Source organism: Ruditapes philippinarum, unplaced genomic scaffold (assembly GCF_026571515.1).
Source record: "Ruditapes philippinarum isolate M1 unplaced genomic scaffold, ASM2657151v2 ctg4228_1_1_1_1, whole genome shotgun sequence".
NCBI lineage: Eukaryota > Metazoa > Mollusca > Bivalvia > Venerida > Veneridae > Ruditapes > Ruditapes philippinarum.
Genome location: NW_026863670.1, coordinates 47388 through 72882, shown reverse-complemented (window position 1 = coordinate 72882; position 25495 = coordinate 47388). Strand labels below are relative to the sequence as shown.

General features: G+C 32.5%; 2 protein-coding genes across 2 annotated transcripts; one reads left to right on the top strand and one right to left on the bottom strand.

Moving 5' to 3' along the window:
- Positions 1–6: 6 nt before the first annotated feature.
- On the top strand, positions 7–11217 carry LOC132722930 (uncharacterized). The gene is made up of 7 exons (XM_060707554.1): positions 7–88; positions 335–406; positions 4454–4621; positions 7306–7432; positions 7753–7906; positions 8372–8557; positions 9828–11217. Exons 3-7 carry the CDS (start codon positions 4489–4491, stop codon positions 9972–9974), a joined length of 747 nt encoding a protein of 248 aa, XP_060563537.1. The 5' UTR covers positions 7–88; positions 335–406; positions 4454–4488; the 3' UTR covers positions 9975–11217.
- Positions 11218–15114: 3897 nt separating this feature from the next.
- Positions 15115–18084, bottom strand: LOC132722925 (uncharacterized). The gene is made up of 3 exons (XM_060707548.1): positions 17337–18084; positions 16179–16372; positions 15115–15521 (listed from the first exon to the last, which is right to left on the bottom strand). The coding sequence occupies exons 1-3, from the start codon at positions 17810–17812 to the stop codon at positions 15229–15231; spliced, it is 963 nt and encodes a 320-aa protein (XP_060563531.1). The 5' UTR covers positions 17813–18084; the 3' UTR covers positions 15115–15228.
- Between the last annotated feature and the right edge of the window lie 7411 nt (positions 18085–25495).

The following is a 25495-nucleotide window of genomic DNA, read 5'->3' as shown; positions in this document are numbered from 1 at the left end:
GATTACGTCATAGACTACCGTAAACCAAAGAAAAGAGTCAAATCGGACCCAACGATAGAACAAGAAGCAAAATCGTTTGGAAGCACAGGTATTGTTTTATATTGGCCTTTTTTCCCAGTTATAACCGACTAAGTTTTAAAATAAACGTTTTTACTTTTTATTGTAAATTCAAAAGTACGCGGAAAGTAATTTAAAGGTGGATTTTTGCTAAGGTATTCAGGGTGTTTAAACAATCTTTATTCGTATCATTCAAAAATGCACATAGCACAGACTGATTATCAGGGACCTAAGCTAATTCCGTTTATTGTAATATTCCACTGACATCATTCTATAGATGAAGAATCTGAGGAAATAACGGAAAAAGAGAAAGAGGATGCTGAGGAACCTAATGCAGAATCAGAGTCAGGTAGATTAAACTAACCTTGCTCGAGCTATGACCTTGACTTATTAGCAGCTAAAGCTTCTTGTTATTTCTTGTTGTCTTGTTTTGTTGTTATTGTTTTGTTGTTTTTGCTTTCCAGATCATTAGGAAATACTTCTTTTTTCTTGGCTATTTTCTTTTTTACTTTGACGTTTGTTCCTTTTCAAGCTATAGTCATGGCCTACTAGTAGCTGGCACTTGTTATTTTTTCTTGTTTGTTTTGTTTAAAGCAGTACGCCTCCAGATTCATGCTTATTTTTTTGAAAAGTTTGAAAATGTATATTAATGTGTAATATTGTGAATTAACTAAAAGGAAGCATTAGCAATGCCACTTATAAACCACGTAAATAACCAAATAGTGGTCAAAATATGCATAAATAGCCTTTACTGCGTTAGTAACTGAGAACAAAAAAACACTCATTAATCGCACATATTATGTAGAATATTATACTTGAATCTTTTACTTTTCCTTATATCTTAGTACATTTTTCTCAAGTTTGATTTTATTGAAATGGAGTAATCTGGAGGCATCTGGCTTTAAGAACGTTTTTATTTATTCATTACTTTCATTTTGCTATATTTGTTGCTTGCTATCAGGTCAGTCACATAATACTCAACTACTAGCATTTGAACATTTTATAATTGGTAAAAAAAACATTTAGATAAGAGATAAAAGTTGAAAAATTTTATCAAATAATCAAATTATTACAAAAGAAATTCCAAATCATGCATTAAAGAACATTTAAAGTGGATTGGTATATAATGGGCATAATTTCCATGATTTTTTTTTCAAACATTTATGAAAACAATAGAAATGTATCAATCGGATATTCTAATGAAATATTTCTGTGAAAATATAGTGTGACAATTTATATGATGAATGGTAATATTTTTTGTACTAGAACATTTTAGTATCTGGAAAATAAATTTATATCATATATGTATCGGATCATGTATGTCGCACTTACCGACAGCATCCATATATAATTCTTTCTTGTTTTAGTTTCAACTATCGATTACCTAATACTACCGTAAACCTGTTTTACTTTTTTATATCTTTCATTAGTATATCTAGCTAGTTATAAATTAGATAAGCCCTCATTTTCAATTCCATGGCATAATGTTGTTTTAAAATAGTATATAAGTTGTTATAAATATAGTTGTGGCTTGTCGTGATTTAATATATTGAAACAAGGTTTTCATGTTTTACCTACGGTACATGTAGTTATTTTTTTACATGTAGAAGTTAATATGGGAATCTTATGTAATAAACGGTGTCTACATACAAAAATTAAATACGGTGTTATGTTACTCTGTTTGCACAGTTCAACGATTAAACTTTACGTGTAGGTTGTATGCGTCGTAAGCTGTATACGTCGTAAGTTGTATACGTCGTAAGTTGTATAAGTCGTAAGCTGTATAAGTCGTAAGCTGTATACGTCGTAAGCTGTATACGTCGTAAGTTGTATACGTTGTAAGCTGTATACGTCGTAAGCTGTATAAGTCGTAAGCTGTATACGTCGTAAGCTGTATACGTTGTAAGTTGTATAAGTCGTAAGCTGTATACTTCGTAAGCTGCATAGGTTGTAAGCTGTATACGTCGTAAGCTGTATACATCGTAAGTTGTATAAGTCGTAAGCTGTAAACGTCGTAAGCTGTATACGTTGTAAGTTGTATAAGTCGTTAGCTGTATACGTCGTAAGCTGTATACGTCGTAAGTTGTATACGTCGTAAGCTGTATATGTCGTAAGTTGTATAAGTCGTAAGCTCTATACGTTGTAAGCTGTATACGTCGTAAGTTGTAAAAGTCGTAAGCTATATACGTCGTAAGCTGTATAAGTCGTAAGCTCTATACGTTGTAAGCTGTATACGTCGTAAGTTGTATAAGTCGTTAGCTCTATACGTTGTAAGCTGTATACGTTGTAAGTTGTATATGTCGTAAGCTGTATAAGTCGTAAGCTGTATACGTCGTAAGCTGTATACGTTGTAAGTTGTATAAGTCGTAAGCTGTATACGTTGTAAGCTGTATACGTCGTAAGCTGTATAAGTCGTAAGCTGTATACGTCTTAAGTTGTATACGTCGTAAGCTGTATACGTTGTAAGCTGTATAAGTCGTAAGCTGTTATAAGTCGTAAGTTGTATAAGTTGTTAGTTGTTTATGTCGTAAGCTGTATACGTCGTAAGCTGTATACGTCGTAAGCTGTATACGTTGTAAGCTGTATAAGTCGTAAGCTGTATAAGTCGTAAGTTGTATAAGTTGTTAGTTGTAGACGTCGTAAGCTGTATACGTCATAAGTTGTATACGTTGTAAGCTGTATACGTCGTAAGCTGTATAAGTCGTAAGCTGTATACGTCGTTAGTTTTATACGTCGTAAGCTGTATACATTGTAAGCTGTATACGTCGTAAGTTGTATACGTCGTAAGTTGTATAAGTTGTTAGTTGTTTATGTCGTAAGCTGTTTATGTTGTAAGCTGTTTACGTCGTAAGCTGTTTATGTCGTAAGCTGTATTCGTCGCAAGTTGTTTATGTCGTAAGCTGTTTATGTCGTAAGCTGTTAATGTCGTAAGCTGTTAATGTCGTAAGCTGTCTATGTCGTAAGCTGTTTATGTCGTAAGCGGTATACGTCGTAAGCTAAATACGTCCTAACCTGTTTCTACCTTTTTTCATTAGAAATTTTTACTGATACAAAATTTGTGTGATTAACTTTTGTAAAATATTTCAAAATTGATGATCCCTTGATGTAAATCAAAAGACACGTCCTGAATATTAGTTTTCCTAAGTTCTATGAAGGACGTATGCATTAAGTTTGATGACACTTTATTAAAGGGAGGTAATAAAGTTCTTCCTAATTGCTTCGCTTCTTGATGTATCAATTGCTATCAAACTAACAGCGTTCATATTTACGAAGTTGGTGGTAATCTATAATAGCGATAAATTTTTACCAATTTAAGAGATAATCCTGCCGGATTATAGATACCTTTGTACAAATACACGGTCTTTAAAGAGAACAGATGCAAAAGTCTGATTTAAACCTAAGCTCTTATCATTTTGCTTTTGTGAGGGATTAAGATTTAAAACTGTGAAAGAACGGTTCTTCTAGTTCTTATAACCAATTTAACTAGATAAATGGGTAAGAATTTTAAACAATTTTTTATTCGTTTCATTTCATTTTTATTAATAGAATTCCACTGAAAGGTGTTCATTTCTTCATCAATAATTTTCAAATTAATGTGCTAAAATATTTCGCGTCTGTGACATTTCGTCGAAAGACTTCTCATCGAATATGCCAGTTAGTCGAATCCGATATTTGATAGAATCGGACAACTTGTAAAATGGGACTATTGGTCGAATTTATTTTATGTAGAAACATGTCGAAAATTTGTATATTTTGCCAAAAAAAAAGCAAATGAAAGATTATTATATAAAATGCAGCTCAAAATGTATGACATATACTATTTTCACTCGGATATTCTTGATTATGAATTAAGAAGTAGAACTATTTCGAGAGTTAATCGAGCGATCTTGATCACTGATGTATAATTATGGCATAATTGTGAGTAAATTTATGTCAAAATCTGATATTATATTTATGCAATTCTGGTAGAAATGCTGCTGTGCCAAAATACCGTCAATGGAGAATGTAACTAAAATGTGACCAAATATTTCAATAGATTATTGAGCAGAATATTTTCTTGTGAAACAGATCACTTAAACTTCTTAATTTTTCCATATTTGGATCTAGTTAACAGAACATTATTCGTATCTATTAACAATTATAATCATCTAATCAGGACGGTCTCAGAATTTGTGTTGTCGGGCTATTTCAAGAGTCGTAGGATTAAAGTATATTTTCCGTCAATTGTCGTAAAAAACTTATTTTCGATCAGATGTAGTAGTCTTAAAAAAAGGAGATAAATAAATAAATAAATAAATAAATGAATAAAAAGAAAGCAAAGCAAAACGTAAGAAAGTTATCTTTTTAATGATTTGAATTTCTATTATGCCTCAAATAAACACATTTCCGTTTTCAGACAACTTCACGGATGTTCTACGTCGGCGCGTTCGCATGGCGATAGAGGAAAATAGCCCGGAAGAATTAAATGCTGTCATTAAAGAAATGAAAACATTAAAACTACCGTCAATTCAACCGGACATCAAATACGCAGAAGAAATGCTGCAATTATTGAAGATTAAGAAAGGTAAATGCTACTTAATTGATTTAATTTTCTTTTGTTTCTTTCGAACTTGCAGCCAGTCAGTATAGTAGAAGATTTGGTATCTTATGGCAATCGGAACATATCTGCTTTTATCAATGGTGCACAACGGTTTGATCTTGTGGATATATAATATAAAGGGACTCCACGTAGGGTCTTAAATCTAATTTTGTTGTAATTGTCAAGCATTTGATGAAGGTGTGGACCTGAAGCTATTGCGCAAATCATCTGTTTGCTCTGTTTCCCCAGAATTATAACTGATAGTTTTAATTGTGCAAAATGGTTTATAATTTGTTTATTTTTCTAAGTATGTTTCCTTTTTCATGATTCATGCATGAATTTTAATTTTGTTAAGTTGCTGGAACTAATTGGAGCTTATTTAACGAAAAATTTCGTACTAGGTTCGAATCCCATTCATGTACACATAATGAATTAAGCATGCATCATTTGAGCGAGTCTCAAAGCAAGTAAACGTCACATTTTCTTTATTTTGATCCAGATTCTTTGGAGTTTTAATTTATAAACAAAAGCCTTTACGCAACCGTTCTTGAATCGGTTACACGTAGCTAGTATTTAAAGTGGTTCTCCTGAAATTCAGTTTGTTTTTGAAGTACTTGGGGTTTATTATAGCTTATCAAAAATTTACATTACATTCCAAAATCAAATAAAACGTGGATAACGAAGTAAACTGTTACGTATATACTATATTTTAGATTAAACTCGACCCGGAGTTTAAAGTTGGTATGCTTTTATAGATATGTGGGTATACACAGATAGTGTAAATAGTCGGGGATTCGTTTTTGATAACAGCTAATCACATTGATGTTCGACACCAGGTTAAAATTACATCTCCTTTGCAATTTCAATATTGCATAAATGTTTGAAAAATACAAATTTCCTTTTTTTCTTATCAAAATAAAATATGCACTTAATTTGAATTTCCTTGCTTATGTCAAGTTTTTTCGAGATAATTTAACCGAATGAAAGACATAAGTTCGGAATTTTTTTTTTATTCGAACATAATTTTGGAATAAAAAAAATTTATGAACAAAGGACGTAAAAAAAAATTCACAACATTTTATGAAAAAGTTAGATAACTCATTACTTGCTAAATTTTATAAACGGACATGCCCATCTTGAAATCTTGATAAAATCATTCATTATTTTGGGGAAAATTTGCAAAATAATTTATATTACTTAAATACGTACAGTGCAGACCACGAACAGTCACCACTAATGAGCCGGTAGATCTTGGTCTGCACTGGTCGCATGGGAACACACTGCTGTCATTAGTATGCAGGCTCAAAGAAAATCGTGGTATTGGACAAATTTTGTACAAATAAGAAAATCTTTGTAAAAAACCCAGTATCATTAACTATATAAGCTGTTTTAATAAGCAGATCCTTCGGAAGTATCTTCCAATAACTGACTTACAACTGAAATCTTTTGAAAGAATTTTTTCTAGCTTTTGACGCTAATTAGGCTCATTTTTCCACATTTAAGTAAACTATGTAATTACATTATGCTACTTCAACTTTGTGAATCGATTAGGCAAACCTATTTTACAAATGTAGTAAGATATAAAATTATATTTCAGTAGGTTTCCTTACAATGCACATTGGTAAGATCAATATATAATTAGAAGAATAAATGTATTTTACATTGCCAAAGTATCACTTAATATTGATTCAACTCCCCTACTATATATACTGCACGATTTGCTCGTGTTCAACCAATCCGTTGTATCCTTTGAACTACGTGTATTTTTTTTTGTTGAATGTGAAATATTATTCGCCCATTTTAACACATTAAGATAATAACTTTTGAATGTAAGAATAGTTATTGTTTAACATAATTACAATAAAATGAGTTCTTTAATTATAATTACGAAAGTTATAAACGTCAATAGTGCCGTGCATTGTTGATACACATGTGAACTACAAGTTATAAAAATTATATTATTATCCTGATAATAATTTACAGAGAAAGACATCTATTTAATTATTTACTTTAGTCCATATTTAAGATACGCAAGTAAGTAAAAAGAAAAAACATCAGATTTTGTTTTGGGAAAGAGGTAGATTGGTAATACACAACAACACGGAAAATGTCGTGACACTTTCCGACAATAAGGTACTAGTTTGCGATGAGCCCATATTTCATCCGTGCATTATTTAAGACACGCAAGGGCATAGGAATAGATCAACGATCTTTCGTAAAATTGATAGATAGTTTTCTAAATGAGCAAATCCACATTTCTCCCTGACTTCCACAGCGGTGACAGCCAATGAGTTGAAATCACCGACTCTAACTGTCCGGCTACGGAGCGCCTTTTTCCAAACGATTTTTACAATAGAATTGATTGAAGTGGCAACCTGTAATGATGCTATATATCGTAAAGAAATTTGGTTGTTCCATATCCCGAAATGAAGTCTATACCAACTTTATTTGAATATTTTAGTATTTAATTTTACTAACCTAAACCTCAATGTAACCAATACACTTGGAGTTTCTAAAGTTAGGGACATGCTGATAAAACATGTATACGAGTATGTCATTTATTTTAGCTTCTTATTTATTTTAACATAATAATACTTTTAACATGATTGTACATTTGCTATCTAAAAATTGTCAAACTTCTATTTATTATTTTTTGTCTGTACTTACAGAGTTACTAATAGGAATTCGGGACAAAGACTCAAAAAAGATTAAAGCCGCATTAAAGAAGGTCAAGGCCGCTGGCGTGGAGGACAAACTTGAAAGAGAGGTTACAATAGCAAGGAATCTACTCCAAAGGTATGATTACAAACTAATTTTATTTTATGTAATTACGGAAACACTTAATTTCTTAAGTTTAATTTTAAACAAATGATTTTTCACTGATACGGCATATAATCGCAAATGCGTGCATTGCTTGGAAAATCTAATTACATGTACATTTAGCTTTGGACAAAGTTAGGAAACATATTAAAAGGCAAAGCATAATATGAAGAAGTTGCATTTTTATAATGCACTTACCACAGTGATTTTCATGCTATCCCAAAAAAGCTCTGATGTTATTTGATATCTAAATATAAATTTATGTAAAAAAAAAGATTTGAAATATCTATTTATAGATTGAAAAAGCTCCAGCGGCTATTGCACGCGATATTAGACTTGGACCAGTCTACGATAGCTGAAATTCGAGGATACAGTAGTCCACCTAAAATAGTCCACACAGTGATGATGTCAACATTGCTTCTCCTTGGTCACTGGGAGGATGAAACCAAGGTAAGACAATGAAATATATGTAAACAATAAAACATATGTAAACAGTGCAATTTATGTAAACAACGGAGTAAATATTATCAATGAAATATACGTAAACATTAGAATATGTGTACGAAATGAAATATTTGTGAACAATAAAACATATGTAAACAATAGTGTAATCAATGAAGTATTATTATGTAAACAATGAAATATATGTAAACAGAAAAAAAAATGTTTTATAGGTAATTGCGAATAGGGACATGATAACAGAGATACAAGAGAACCTACGTGTGTCCCCTTAAAATAACGCAAGAACATTGTATAATGTTATGTGCTAAAAGCGCTATAATAAGTGCTTAATAGGTTATAGTTTTTCAAATTTGATAATGTTTAATATCATTTCGGATATTACATATTCGGATATTATTATTTTAGGAATTGAAATTGCCTATGTTTACATTGAACATCTGTATGTCATTTAAGGAATGGAAGAATATACAGATAGTGCTTGGGAAAACAGGCAAAGAGTCCCTTAAGAGGTTGATTGTGGAGTTTAAGATAGAGAAGTGCCCACTGGAGGTTGCCATGGGAGCTAAAGACTTTCTCCGTGACTACAGTATCGACCAGGTTCGTCTAGTTAGTGCTGGATGTGCTACATTCTTTGTATGGGTAAGTAATTTTAAAATTACATAGAATGGAAAACAAATCTGTATTTGTATTGTGCAAATTGGTTTAAAGACATTCGTTACAGCTTTTATGTAGACATAAATGCAGAATGAAAACTTTGTTGTAGAATTTCTTTGATCTTTGGTTAATTTTAGAATGTGATAAAACATTATGTGAAAAAACTTGCATTATAATTTTTTCCCTAAACATGAGTTTCAGCTTACTTTTCATGTCTTTTCATGAGCTTTACATGTATAAATAGTCTTTTTATATTATTTTTTATAAAGAGTAGATTTGTTTGTTTTGCATGTAAGATTGAAATATATTTCACCGAGTAAACACCAGATGCAATATTTCACGAGTGAAAATATAATAGCTGGTGTTCACAAATGAAATATATATCAATCTTATATGTAAAACACATAAATTTTCTTTTTATGTCATGATTTAAAGCGATGTTAAGTATTTTAACGTCGCACATTCTCATTTTTTGACGGCATCACATCATGACGTCACATCATCAATTTTGAATTATGGTTCTGTTAAATTCTCATTTTGTTACATTTTTAACATGATGTATGATGACATCGACATTCTTTTCAGAAAGAAGAAAAGTTTACGTATAAAGGCATTTATTTTGCCTGTTATTCCATTCAGTTAAGATATTCTTTTCATCCAAATTCAGATATAATTCGGCTACAGTGAAAATTATATTTTATAAATTTCACTACAGTATTGGTTTATTAGAATACTATCATCTGATACACTGGACTGGAAAGCATGAATTAATTAGTCGTAATACCAAAGTTTTGCAATTCCATAAAACAATTAAAGATCCTGTAACACAATTTTTTATGGTTTTATATCATAAATATAATGCTCAAATTAAGATTTGTCAATTTTGTAAGTTCCTAAAAAGATATTACCGAATTTAACATTTCATGTAAATAAAGGGAGGTAATAAAAATTTATTTTCTATAAAATCTAAGTAAATTTTTTCAATAAGAAATGAACGCATATATTTTAATAACTTCATATAATATGTACAAATTTTGCTGTACATATTTTACATATTCTTCGATATTTGATTTTTTTTATAAACATAATAATATACGTATATATTATTGTACTTAAGTGTGGTATATAACCTCAATTACAACATAGAGAATCTTGAAATACATTTTGTCTTCTATGTAAATGATTAAATATTCTTTGAAATTAGACTGTTTTATAAGAAATATATGCTGAGAAATATGCTGTTGTTATTTTGCAGGTGAAAGGTGTTGTTGAAGAACTAGAGAAGAGGGCTGGTGAAGAAATAAACAATATCCGACCTTTGACCTCGAGATCACGACGAAAGGACAAAAAGAAAAGAGAAATGACTTTCCTAGGAGATTTGGACATAAATTCTGCACGATAGCTTTTTATGTGAACTTGTTTGTTTATGGAAACATAATAATAATGAACTATGAAAAGGGTATAGTAGATTAGATGTATGCATAGTTGATTACATTGTATATGTATGCAGTTATTTATTGAAATGTTTGTGCAATTAAGTTTTTACGAGACTGTGTCAGAATGCGCATTACTATTTTCTTTAAGAAGATATTGTTTATGATTTTTTAATATATATAAAGATATACCGTCCTTTAGTACCTTGTATAGTTGTAACGTCGTCACTCACGTGTTGATTGATCACAGGCTTCTTATCACATAGACGCTTAATTGATAATATTGGGACACGGAAAGTAACGAAAATATTGTCGAATATTTACGATCATTGGCTTTTTTCACACCATTGTATGTAACTACTTGTTGAGTTGGTATATGTAGCCTATCTATCAGATATAATTTGCGTTTTAAATAATTTCATGATTCATCTGTGCCAAAACTGTGATAATGTAATGTAAACGGTCTCTGTTCAATTCAACGTTTGCATGATAAAACTCGACATTCCTCGTTTTCAATAGTACAAGACGAAAAATGACATTTTTAAAATATGTGTTTTACTTGGCATTACGTATCACCGATATAACATAATGCAAAATAATGAAAATAATGAGCATTTAGGCTTCCCTACTGACAGGTTTTCCCCCCATTGTTTTATACGTCTTGTCGGTGAAGTTTGAATAATTATATTAACAAAAACTATTTACGTACACTGGTGTATATTTTAAATCACTGTTTTCTTGTGTCCATATATTTGAAAGAGCTTTTTTAAATACTTTGACAACAAATTATTACATTATGTTTATGAAAATGGTTCAATATTTCAGAATAGAAGAATACAATTAAAAGCGTAGTTTTAAACGTACGAAAATATTGGAGCGAACTTATTTCCAAAAGCCATCGTGTTTTTTACACTAAACTAGGCAATACTCTTTGTTTTAAAATTTGATAACTCATTCGGGATACGATTCGATTGCAATAAATTTCCTTTTAATATAAAAACAATGAATGTTTTAAATGTACATGAAGTATTGAAGTTGGCAAGTGTTAATTATTTCGACACATTTAATCAATGATATTCTTCTACATACTTCAGCGTTTGCTTGATTGTTTAGATATTTTTATATTTAATTTATATTTCTATATGTCACAGTAATTGATTTGTTATTATAATATGTTATACTTCACTATTGAATTTCAATAAAAGTGCAACTATGTAATGAAGCTTTCAGTTCTATTTCCATATTTCGACTATTTCGGTCAAATTTTGAACAGCTACATAGGTATTTGTAAGAGGTGAGGTGTTCCGAATGGTTTATTTCTTAATAAATTACGAGAAGGAAAAAAGTGGACTAAGTTTCCGAGGCATAAAATTTTAACAGTTTGTAATGGAACATTGCAAAGGAAATAAGAGTTTCTTGCGTTGAAAAACAACAGTTTATGACTATTAAGCTTTTACATTGTAGATCTCATTTTGAAGATATGTGTTCAAATTAACATCATAGTTTACTAGGCATTTTAGTCATGAAATGGTTACCAACATAGAATCCGGCGGTATTAAACAAATACAACTAATAATAGACCTGTTTTTCAGTTTAGATACTTTGCTGTACGACCAGCTGAGATAAACTAGATTCTGTGTCAATTTTGTATTTTCTGATCGCAGATCAGTATATACATAGCTAACATCCACGGTCTAACACAAAATTTCCTAACAGACCTAACAACGCAAATTAGTTCTCACTAAAAACCAGCAATTTAAAAGAAAGAACACTTTTTGTTACAAGTGTCCAACAAATTACTACACATTCAAACTTTGAAAGTAGCGTTGGCTTATAGAATTGTCAATAAATGCACACTCACAAATTACGCGGATGAATATGATGTTAATCAATGAAAATGCTATTTTTAGCTATGTCGATTACCGAATACTACACAAATAAATCTGTTGAATAAATAGTTTCTACATGTTGGACTGTTTGGGCGAGAAGATTTTTGCTAAATCATTTAGTTCAATTTTAAACAACAGGTTTACCCTGAACAAAATACCTCGAAATTCCCTAACCCGAAATGCAATGGAAATTCTAAATTTAGAATGAATTGATTTTATTCAGCCTGTGCTGATTTGAAAACCCGAAATGCAATGGAAATTCTAAATTTAGAATCACTTGATTTTATTCGGACTCTTTTAAAACTTCTCCGTGGTGCAGGGGTAACGCGCTCGTTTAGTGTGTGAGAGGTCTGGAGTTCAAATCCCAGTCGAGTCAACATTTTTTTTATTCTTTTTTTAGTGTCTTTGTTAAGGAAATAGCCACGATATGCAAGGATAAAGTGTGGCTATCATAAAAAATAAACATAAATGATTTTTTTGATGTAACTCTAGTTATGCAAAATTCCGTATGTATCAAACTGTGGTGCCCTGCAAGATGAATTATAGTACATAAAAATAAACTTATACAGGAAAACACATACATATACACAGTACGATTTAGATTGCAAAGATCAGAAAATACCACAGAGCTTGCAGCCCTTTGATTATATATATAACCGCTTAACACTGAGATATTTGCTGATATATTGAGCCAATGATCAAGCATTATATTTTATTTATTGTTTTATTTGTATTATACCTTTTGAAACGCTGGTGTTATGCAAAATTTGAATAATTTTGCTATATACATAAAACGAAGAGTAGAAAAACGTCAAACTAAAGAAATTACATGAAGATTTTATATGATCTTTTCAAAATTTCATTGCGGACTTAAAATGAAGTAAACTCACTTCCCGCTTGGTTTTCATTATTGGTGTTGTATATAAACCAATTCTAAACATGACTGTGAAAATTAGCTTCCTTATCAATAGGGAAACGCTATATACATGTATTAACATTTGCCCTTTATTCAAGAAAAGGGTGAACACTTTGTCCCTTTCTCGTATGAGAAGGGTATTCCCATGATGCATGTATGTGGCCACACGGTCGCTTTCCTTACAACATGTCCTCGATGCATGTATGTGGTTGCATAGTCGAAAATCTCTCCTTTAATGACAACATTTTTCAAAGTTGATTAGGGTACATAATCCTTATGTTCTTAAAAAAACTGTTTAACTCCTGAGTTTTTAAAGCTTAGTTAGGTCTTTTCACTTTTACTTAAGAGCTATTAAAACAAATTAGGACTTTGATTTTCCTAAAAAGGAGAAATAAAAGATACTTATATTAACTTGTTGCTACCAGTTACAATTAAAATTGCATTTTACTCGTAATAAGGAGAAATTAACATAATAACAACTTGGTAACTCTTGATGTTAATTTATAAAAAGAGAAATAAGAATATTATTAGGAGTTGAGAAATAAAAGCTTAAGTAGGAGGAGCTTCAAAAGACTACAAATGAAATAAAAACCCAGTTTGAACTTTGCACCTTCTAATTAGCTTTTCATACAAAAAGCAAATAAAACTTTTATTTCTCCTTATAAGTTTTTATAACTTCTAAATAGGACATGCAACGTACTAATTAGAATTTAGATATAAAAACGTCATACAAACACAGTAAAGTCAAACAGCACTATAGAGATTTTCCATGTGCAATAACGGGAACTTGAGCTGAACCACCGTCGTCTCGCAAGCTAAATTGATAACTTCTTCACATGAAATAATCCCACGTCCCTGGCCAGATTTTTGTGCTCCTCGGAGAGTTGCAAGTAGATAAAGCAATTTTGCGACATTTATTGGCAAAATAGTGGCGGTTGCGATATTTAGCGGCAATATGGTGCGACATTTAGCGGTTACTGCGAATAAAGTGGCATGCTACATACGATGTATGATAAAAATGTTCTCGGCCCAATATACTTCTAGCAACTACAGTGAAATTTACACACGATACGTCGATACCGATATCTTATTGAAAATTACTGGCCGAGTAACACGCGGTTTTACACAGATTATATAACATAAAACACACTGTGATCTGTAGATGGGTGCGTCATTTAGACCAAAGGGTTGTCATTAAGTAACACTGTAAGAAAGGGATGTCCTGAAAGGAAATCCATAAAGACTTCATGGATACACTTTGAAAGGAGTCCCCTCCCTATAGCATTGTGAAAAATGGGCTGCTGATTTTAAGGGAGACAGGTAGAGCATAGGAGATGATGAGCAGTCAAAAGATGCCACCAACGATGAAATTGCCGGAGCTGTGCACGATCCTGTTATGTGCAACAGAAGGCGAGACCTGCGAAGCATTGCTAGGGGAGTGCGTATAAGCTTTGGTTCAGTTAAGGCAATTCTGACTGAAGTCTATGGCATGTCAAAGGTTTCCGCTAGATAAGTCCGAGACAGTTGACTTACGACCAAAAACGGACCAGGCTTAACATTTCAAGATATATTTTGTCTCGCTACGAGGATGAACCTGATTTTATCTACCGGATCGTAGTTCGGGGTGAAACATTGGCCCATACCTTCGCTCCAGAATAAAAAGTAACAAAGCATGCAGTTGAAGCACCCTGGCTCAACCCCTCCGAAGAAAGTCAAGAGGGTGCCATCAGCAGGGAAGATGATGGCTTCAATTTTTGGGATAGTCAGGGGATAATCATGATTGACAATCTTGAGCAAAGCCGTACCATAAACGATACGCAATATGCAGAGAAACTGAGACGTCTGCGTCAAAACATCGCGCATTTATTAAAAGGAGGGGCAAACTGACTCAACGCGTTCTGCTCATGTACGACTATGCGCCAGCTCACACATCCCAAATTGCGATTGCTGCTGCAAGTGTCTGCGGCTTTGAAATTCTTCCCCATCCCCCATTTTCTCCGGTATTGGCCCCTCCGACTTCTACCTGATTCCGAAACTAAAACCAAGCTTTGTGGTAGACGTTTTGGAAGCAAAGAAGGTGTCATGGAAGCGGTCAGTAATTTCCTTGAGGACTAAAATAGAGAGTTTTATTTGAATGGTTAAACAAGTTGGAGCACAGGTGAGCAAAGTACATTGATGTAGAGGGCGGTTATATTGTAAATTAAGATCATTAGTTTTTCTGACTACCGGAAGTACATTGGGCCAAGAACATTTTGATCAATCCTCGTATATAACGCTGCCACAAGGAGCAACGCATATTTTTTGAACATAACAGTAAGATATTTACTTTAATTTACTAAAGCTTCTTTTTTTTGACAAAACAAAATGTGATGAAAATCGATGTTTTGCTATATATAACATATAGCTTATAGTCCTTACTTAAACTGAACGTTTTCTAGATCTAATATATTTATATGTTTTGTTTCTCAGTGAGCAAACACCTCTATATTTACACAAAAACAGCGTCACACATAATAAGACCGCTAATGACGTCATCAAGACAATGAACATGCGCGTGTCTCGAAACAGGTACCATACAATAATGCCGTCCCAACTATGCCATGATGAATTGTGCATTAAAACGAGGTAGTTGCTGTAAGACGAGTTATTAATGATGTACAATTGATTCTGATCCCGGTAGTTTAGGTACCGGCCCCATAGGAACGTTGGTCCTGTAAAAAAAGATCATTAAAACGTTGATAAAGACCTTTATGTACTCACTAAATAACATCTTATTTTGAGAACTTGTGTTGTTAGTTCACCAATTTCAACTTCGTGAAAGTACGGTGTATTCTGTCAGTTTCGAGCCCCACTAAGACTAAAACCCTTAAAACACAAAATATAACCAAATGGACCATTGGAACAGGTGATAGATAAAAACATGTATTTTGGTGGGCTTACTTTGAACAATTAACATTATTTTACGGTGAAAAAACGGAGCGAGCGAATTATCTAAAGTTTTGCACAGCATACAAATGATTTATAAAATCCCAACCCCCCCCCCCCCCACCCCAAAAAAAAGTTCACACCACGTCAAAACTCAGTGATGATAAGTTCAAACTTAAATAATCATAATCACCGATTTAACCAGACTTAAAATAAATTAACGGAAAACATTTAAATGATAATAAACAACACCTTTCTTATGAATGAAAATTACACTTCTACAAGACAACATGACACCAAAGTTACATTTCGAGAATTCTCAAATTTCAATTTCAATCTTTAACATACATGAAACACAAACCTGAAGACAATAGTTAAGTTTGTTTGAGTTTTATATTTGCCTTTGACATATAAGATAAAGAAGAAAGCGTTAACGCTCTTACCTGTAGAAAACATGGTATTGGCGTATGGAAAAATAAACCATCTGTTGGACTTGTGGAGTGACGTCAGGACGGAAAATAAAAATGGATGACGTTTAGTAATCCCAATAAAATCGTTTGAAAATCCAACTGGCTCGGTTACCCTGAGTATTGCAGTTTTATTGAGTTCCTGTGCCTCTTGTTCTAAAGTTCTCACACTGTAAGATAAAATTATAAACCTATTAAATTTTACATATATTGATGACCAGTAAGTGTACGTTAATCATATGTATATCTATATATAAATAAAATAAGAAGGAGACATCTTGAGTTGCGAGGTGCATGTCGATTTCCCTGACATTTTGTTTTTTAACGAACATGAGTTTTGAGTTACAAAAGCTATTCCATCAGCCTCTTGAAGGATAGTATATTCATTTAAACTCGGTGGTGAAACAAGTACTTTTCCTCACAGACAATTACCATATGTATAATATAGATAATTAAATCTTTAGTATTGTTGGTGTCATATGAAAGATAGGGCATGACATTCCTCTGGAAAGTTGATATTTTTATAATTAAGGTGACTTGTAAACATAATCTGTGAGACCCTATCTACCACAACAGCTTAAAAGTCAATGTGGTTTTCAAACCAAGCCAAACAATTATGTAGTATATAATATTTTATTGCGCATTCAATCAAGTTAATAAGTAACAGTAATTACTATCTTAAATTTCTGTTTTACTATGACAAATCACCATCAATTAAGTACATACCGGTATTTAGTTTCTTAAAAGATATTAACAATCTAATTAATTTTACATACAATCTATTAAATAAAAAAACTCATATTAATAATTATGTGTGATACATGCCAAGATAAATGAGCACACTAGACGTATTATATGGCTAAATCATTAGAAATTCTAAACATAACATCTAGCAAACGGACAAAAACATGGATCAATTATATAAAAGAAAATGTTTACGTGATTCACATGAATTAAATAATACATTCGATTGAACAATGTTTCCGTCTAGAACACTATTTTAAAACATATAATGTAAAATGATTACGTAATTGGATTAAAGTAAACACTTATCATAGACTATATTTCAAGTTTGAACTGTTAGACTTTTTATTATAAACATGCAATATAAAATAATGGATCAAACCTACTCACCTTCGACGGCAAGCAACGTCCATGTCCACATACCAACCTCCATAATGGTAGAGCACGAGATAACGTGCAACGTCAGCTCGTCTGACCCAGTGCCCATAACTGTCGTAAAGTTTCCTTAGGAACGGATACTCTCTCTCTAAAAGGCTATTTATAGATGTTTTGTTCCATAAAGTGTACGTGTAGTTCGGATGGTACTGTATCCAACTATTTTTAGCTTTTACAAGTTTATCTGGTAGTTGACTACTTGTTTCATAGAAAAAGATTTGATGAATGTGTTGTGGTATTTTACCCGGAATGGGAGTTTGAGGCCTTTTGTTTATACACTCTGCGCAAGACTCGTTTGCATTATAATTGTGAGTACAGTAAATATATTCGGATGTTAAATATTCGGCTATCCGCCCGAGAGAGATAAGAAGAGCAAAAACTAAAACTCCAAACAAGAATAATATATTTCTCTTTAAAACAGACTTATCCATTTCTTTTGAATATGAATTCCAAAGGAACCACAAACATAGAACAAAATGTATGTTACAATAAAACAAACAAACGAACAACAAAATTAAATTAACGTATAACTTATAGAAAAAAACAACTTGATCTTAACGAACTTTCAAACAATATTATAAGATCTTTAATCCAACTTCTGCTTTCAATAAAACAATGTCTTGTGACTTTATGTTTAATGTTTATTAAAAACAAAATCATTTTGAAATTTGATAAGTTTCCGATCCTATGACTGTGAAGTCACATTTTCTATCACACTAACTCACACAATTATCTTATCAATGATAACATTATCAAGGTACAGAAGATCCATAATTTATATCAACATATTTTAACCTTAAATATATTAAGAGATGTTTCAGTAAAATTTAAAACTATTTTCATTCAAATTTTATGATGAAATACATAAAGATAATAAAAAAATGTAAACACATATACGTGTGTATATATATACATGTATTTTGATAAAGTACTGTAGTAGAATGAACGGACAATTTGAAAATAATTTGACACACATAAGTTATATATCACCATTAAGTTATAAGAAGATTGAGTAGCTTGACTTTTTGATACATAAGTAAAATTTTGTCTATACCTTAAACGTTGATAACTCGCTTGTATGATACAGTAAAACCTCGTGTGCCGGTAAAGCGGAACAAAAATAAGACAATAAAATATTGGAATTTATTCCAACACAAAAACAAGAAGAAAAAATTATTTTAACTATCTATTTAAGGCTTGGCTAAATTTTGTCAATGGTTGGTAGAAAAAGAATATAGATACGAATTTAAGTATATGTTTCATGTATGTCACGACACCGGCCACATGCTGTTATGATAGAATATGTCTTACGCAAATTCAAGTATTTGATACTTATAATTTAGGGAAATGTAAATCATGCTTAAAGTCATATTAATTGCAGATTTATGTTCCATATAAATGAAAAATGAACTTCACTACATGTCATATCAACGTCTGCGCCGTTAACGGAAGCTGATGCTCAACAATGTCTTTATTAGTTTTAACCTCTTCAAAGACAAGAATTCTGTTTCCTGCCACGATGAAAAGCTCCCTGAAAATTACAATAAACTTTCGACAGCAAATATCATATGTGTATAGGGAGGATGGGAGGGTGTGGTTTTTTTTCTGAGTAAAGCGATTGAAACTGTATAGTACCCCAACACAAAAACAAGATGATAAATTCAGTGTTAACTATTTATTTAAGGTTTGGCGAAATTCTTAAAAGAAATACCGATACGAATCTAAGTATATGTTTCATGTATGCACCGCCATCGGCCACATACTGTCATGATAGAATATGCCAAAAAGGTTCAAAAGCAGAATGAATCTTCCGCCAACAAGCGGTCTATCATAACAAAAAGCCACCGACAAAATGGAACAGTCTGTCTTATATCCGTTAAGCACCGTAGTAATGATCTCTTTTGAAAAAAAAATGAAAGGCATACCAATATGTTCAAATAATATTTATTTTAAAAAGTAAAGTGTAGAATCAATAACCCCCAGCCAAATCATACAAATAACTTGATGGAAACTTTACTACCTAAGAACGTAAGTGAAATATAATTTGGTATCTTTACCTGTTATGATGAAATGCTCAACCTATTTAGCAGTATCAAGCAAATTGGCACCATGATTGACATCGTAGAATGTCTTGGGTCATAGGTAGTATAGTAGCTACGGTTACACAGGGGACTGCGATGCGACTTCATTGCGACTGAATTTTTGACGACTGACGTTTCAGTTGAAACAAATGTATGCACATACAAATTTAATCGCCGAGCGGTCGACCATACGTTCTGCAACTAGTCTGTGATTGCTCTGCGATTCGTCAGCAATAATTCGGCGCAGAGACGGCGATTGGTCAGCGATAAGATATAGATGTTCTGCGACTAGGCAGCGAATGATAGGCGATCTGTCGTTTCCTTCAGATCAGCGACTTATCGGCGATATTATGTTGTAAAATGTAGAAATCAGTCATTAAACTGCTAGATGTGGGGGTGGCAACATCTACATCATCATGTTTTCGGCATTGGGTTTCTCCAACAGACTTGACACTATCTTTGTCTGAATCACCAGGCTCGTCATGACTAGGACGTTTTACAAGACGTTCTTCAGTGGTTAAGCCAACTGTCTCTCGCATTTCAGGATCTGTAGGTGTTTTTTCCGTTGCTTTGCCACCTTTTCGAACCATTTCGATGTAAACTGCTGAAGGAATCGAGGTAAAATGAACCTGTAAAAATAGATAAATAGAGACGGAGCTACTGAATGCAGAAGGATTGGTCTGCGCATGCTCAGAACTGTGTTCTGTCAGTGTCGACTGATAGCTGATAAGTTGCAGCAAGTTCGCAAAGAATTCACCGCATCTACGGCGTTAAGTCGCCGTCTTATCGGCGAAAAGTCGGCGAATATCTCGTTAAAAACTATCGCCGCATTGATATCTGTACAGTCAGGAACAGTCTGCAATGCAGTTGCGAACGTGTTGCCACTCAATAATCGCAGCCAGGTTCTTGAGCATGTTATAAAGACTGGCGGCGATGGATTTTGTCTTGCAACTTGTCGGCGCTTCCATTGAAACCTCTCGGCGACATTTGCAACTTTGTTGCCATTGTTGCCTTTTTACGATCGCAACTCGATGGCATCGCAGCCGCAAGCTCTGTGTAACCGGACCTTACCAGTAAGGATTCAAGAAAGTTTGCAAAGTTTGGTTGAATTCTCGAACTCATTGAATCCAATTAAATTAATGATGGAGTTAATAATGCATACAAATGCTATGAGACATAGCATGTATAAAACTGTTAAATCTTTGAAAATATATTAATAACAACACTATTAAGATAATCAATCCCGAGAGAAGCATAAAGTTATTCATACATACCTAAAATTGTAGATCATGGGATTATTTAAAGTCCTATTATGCCTCAGAGACAAGTAAATCATTATATATTTGGACTTGAGTTCTATGAAGTAAGTATATAAGGCTCTTGAGAAATACCAATAAACGCTGGGGTATAATGCGCCTTATGGGAAGTAACAGCTGTATAACATTATAACTTACGTGTAACATTTCAGGCAACATTGAAAGTATTTAAGCCGCGTCATGACAAAACCAACAACATAGTGCGTTTGCGATCAACATGGATCCAGACCAGCCTGCGCATCCGCGCCATCTGATCAGGATCCATGCTGTTCGCTGTCAGTTCCTCCACTTGTTACAGAGTTGGTAAGCGAACAGCATGTATCCTGATTAGTTTGCGCGGATGCGCAGGCTGGTGTGGATCCATGCTGGCCGAAAACCCATTATAATGGTTTTGTCGTGACACGGCTCATTTTTGCATCCCCTCCTGCACCAGCTTGGGTAGGGTATAGATTTTGTTATATATAAATAGACATTTCAAAGACTTATTCAATATTCTTCCCAGATTGTAAAAAAAAAATGATTGTATGAGAAACATATGTTCTTTTTGTACAATTTTTATTAATGAGAAGCAGTGACTGTTGTGGGTAGGCACCGGGAGGAGAAATAATCACAATTTTATTTCAAGCCTTGCATATAAAAATTCAATTTATCCCAACATATATTCAAATTCGTGGCATCAATATTTTAGTATTTAATCCATTATATGGTTATTCTAAATAAAAAAAATTGACAGATAATTTGTGTAAATATTTAAAAAACATTTATTTCCAAAATATACACAAATAAATAATATGTTTACGGTCTGAAGAAAACCATGTTATTCTAAATTACGGTCTGAAGAAAACCATGTTATTCTAAATTAGGGTTTGTAACTTATTATTTCGACGCTAAACACAGGTGTAAATAATCATGGGGCTTACTGTAAGCATGTATATCTATAAAGAATGAAACAATATTTGAAATCTTCGACCATTCGGGGACTACTTTGCCTGAAAATTAATGCGCCTGTTATTTGACAATCTTTACGCATTGATCTTCCCTGATATTTTCGGCGTTAGTGTACATATAAAGGGAAGTAACCGCCTCAAAAAAGTGGACTATTTTAGGCATTTGCAATTAACAGCATTAGGCTCTGAAATTTCGCTACCATTATTTGTTTGGTCTTACGACCCAAACAAATAAAAACTATTTAAGTACAGTGGTGTATATTTTAAATCACTATATTCTTGTGTCCGTATTTTTTGAAAAAGCATTATTTATATACTGTGACAACGAATTATTGTATTATTTATGAAAATGAAAACTCATTAGGGCTACGATTCGATTGCAAAAAAATCTCTTTTTTATGTCAATCATGAATGTATTTAATGTACACGAAGTTTGAAGTTGGCACGTGTTAGTTATTTCGACACATTCAATCAATGATATTCTTCTACATACTTTAGCATTTGCTTGATTGTTTAAATACTCTTATATTAAATATATATATATATATATATATATATATATATATATATATATATATATATATATATATATATATATATATATATATATATATAAAAACAAAAAAACACAGTCCATGAGTTAACTTATTTAATTATTTGCCAACCGGTTTCTCTTATGATCATCAGGGCAAATGATTTGCCCTGATGATCATAAGAGAAACCGGTTGGCAAATAATATAATAAGTTAACTCATGGACTGTGTTTTTTTTTTTTTTATATGTGACTTTTTTCCGGCACTTGTTTTCATTTTTTGTATATATATATATATATATATATATATATATATATATATATATATATATATATATATATATATATATATATATATATATATATATGTTACAGTAACTTATTTGTTATTATAATATGTTATACTTCACTATAGAATTTCAATAAAAGTGCAACTATTTACAGAAGTTTTCAGACATATTTCCAAATTTTGACTCTTTCAATAAATGAAATAAAAGTTGCTTGCGTTGAATAACTACAAAACATTTGGATTGTAGATCTCAGTTTGAGGTTGTGATTTATTTGTTATCAGTTCAAATTAATACCATCGTTTACTAGGCATGTTTGTCATGATAGAATCCGGCAGTATTAAACAAGTACAAGTAATAATAGTCCTGTTTAAACAAACTTAGATCTTTTTTATCAGTTTTGATTCATTCTTTGCTGTACGGCCAGCTAAGAAAAAAACTGGATTCTGTGTCCTTTTTGTATTGAACGCAGATCAGGAAATACATTGCTGACATTCAATATCTTCCCTATAATCATAACATCAAAAAGTAGTTTTCAAAACACCCTAAAACTAGCGATATAAAGGACAGAAATATTTTTATTTTGTAACAAGTATTCAACGAATTATAACGCATTCAAAGTTTAAAAGACGTTATAGCTGATCAGACTGCGCAGATGCACAGGTTGGTCTGGTTCCACGCACTATGTTGGTTTTGTCATGGCGAGTCTCATTTGTAAAAAATATTCAGATGACAGAAAAAATATTAATGCGGAAGGTGCACCGAAAAAGCTTTTATTGACACGCACTCATAGTACAAACAAGATTCGCTATGCCAAATTTCCGCATGTACGTATGTCACTCACTGTTGAGTTCAAAGACGTAGGGTCATTCGATATGTTTTAAGGAAAATTAAATATGACATTGAATTGTTGGACTCCGACGGATTTGAAAATACGTTTACTTTGTGTCATTAAAACATGCTTCTTCATGTACTTTTGGCATTGAAAACTTTTCTATCTTGAGAAAAAAACATAACAAGTGTCAGTTTCAAGGCATATGCTACAGTTACATAAACATGAAGGTAGAAAACACGCAAATAAGCCCCCCCCCCCACACTTATAAGCGTTTTTTCGCTCCGCGCCCGTGACATTTCAACTTGTTAACCCTCGACTTTTCGCTTGGCGGGTCGCGGGGGAAAACACGAAGGGACAAATCAGCCACCATAGATCTCCCATTAAACGTGTTTGAAACAGTGCAAGATTTGAATAATTTTGCTCAATACATAGAAAGGAAAGTAGAAAATAAAAACGTTAAACTATTAAATGTCCAAGAACTTATATATGATCTTTTCAAAATTTTAATTTCGGACTTAAAAGGACGTAGACTGATACCCCGCTTGGTTTGCATTACTTGTATATAAACCGATTCTAAACATGACTGTGAAAATTAGCCTACTTATTGATAAGGAATCGCTTTAAATTTTCACATCTACCCTTTAAATAAAGGGTGGACAACTCTTTGTCCCTTTCTAGTATGAGAAGAGGATTCCTGTGATTCGTGTATGTGGTCGCACGCAACATGTCCTCTGTGCATGTTCGTGGTCACATGATCTAAAATCTCTATTTTACTGACATCCTTTTTTAAAATTGTTAAGGGGGCATAATCTTAATGTTCATATAAATTTGTTCAAATCGTTTTTATTTTTTAAGCCTAATATTGTCTAATTAGAACTTTGTACCTTCTGATAGGTATAAATAAAACTTTTATTTTTCCTGATAAGTTTTTTATAACTTCTAATTGGGACAATCAAAGTACCAGCTAGTATTTAGACATTAAAACGTCTCACAAACACAGGTTATATAGCGATTTTTCAGCCTCAGCTCCTGGAATTTGAGCAGAACCAACAAAAGAATGAGAATACACGACTGTATCATTTTGTTTTAAGGAACTTAAGAGAAATAACGTAAATTAAGATGGAAAGAAATACAAGGAAACATCTTTCAGCAAAATAGAAAAGAGGAAATAACTGAAATGTGGATCATTCGGATAGTTTGAACAGGTAGCATACAGTGATTGCATAAAGTAATGAACCTTACATGTGAAATAGTTGCATCAATGATTTCAACATTTTATTTGCAAATAAAAAGGACATTTAAAGTTATTGGTCGATGATGGAAAATATGCAATACCATAAACAAAGTTTCATGTGTGATAACAAACAATGAAAAAAATCATGTGTGAATGTTGATAATAAAATAGTCTTGAACAAACATAAATTTAGTAATTCATAATATACGTAAATGTCAGAATATAGACAGTAATTAACTATAAATTATTGAAAGTGTGTACTAATGTTTTAGTTAAAGCGTAGAATCTACTATGCGATATTAAGTTGTGAAGCAAACCTCTCACTTTCCAAATATTTTTGGACTGCTAGAAAAATCTCCGCATTAGCAGGTTGAGAAAGAGAAGCTTCCCCAAACAGGAGAGTATGGAGAAAGATATTTTGAATGATTTTACGCACTTTTGTAAGAAGGTAAATACGGTGGCAACTGTAAAAGTGAAATTTGAGAAGATAATGATAATTGTTTTCAGGTTTTCACAATGACAAAAGGGTGATTAGACTACATTACGAATGAAAATATGATGATTTAGAAGCCTAGCATGTATACGTAGAACCTGTGTCATTTGTGATCCAGTGTACAAATACGTTGGCGTACTGTGACGGATTGGCATAACTTTACTTTTAAAAGATTTTAAAATAGGTGAAAATCTTACATCTGTTGATCACGAACTGTCACAGGTAAGAAAGAATTGTAATATTAGTATATTCGGGAATGTTCGGGTTTCAACTGGTCTTGGTTTGAAGGTTGTGCGAAGATGTTGATCCAATAGTTGTATCGACAAGCCTCGTTACCGCCCAATGGGAGGGGTACCCTCGGGACGGATATTTTGACCTAAACCATAAAAT

What these genes read in the sequence shown, in the direction of transcription:
- LOC132722930 (XM_060707554.1), top strand. Translation starts at nt 4,489, where the DNA reads ATGGCGATAGAGGAAAATAGCCCGGAAGAATTAAATGCTGTCATTAAA. An exon ending in GCAAGGAATCTACTCCAAAG is followed by an intron (nt 7,433 to 7,752) that starts GTATGATTACAA and finishes ATCTATTTATAG; the next exon opens with ATTGAAAAAGCTCCAGCGGC. An exon ending in ACTGGGAGGATGAAACCAAG is followed by an intron (nt 7,907 to 8,371) that starts GTAAGACAATGA and finishes ATGTCATTTAAG; the next exon opens with GAATGGAAGAATATACAGAT.
- LOC132722925 (XM_060707548.1), bottom strand. Translation starts at nt 17,812, where the DNA reads ATGGATAAGTCTGTTTTAAAGAGAAATATATTATTCTTGTTTGGAGTT. An exon ending in GACGTTGCTTGCCGTCGAAG is followed by an intron (nt 16,373 to 17,336) that starts GTGAGTAGGTTT and finishes TTTATCTTACAG; the next exon opens with TGTGAGAACTTTAGAACAAG. An exon ending in CAATACCATGTTTTCTACAG is followed by an intron (nt 15,522 to 16,178) that starts GTAAGAGCGTTA and finishes CTTTTTTTACAG; the next exon opens with GACCAACGTTCCTATGGGGC.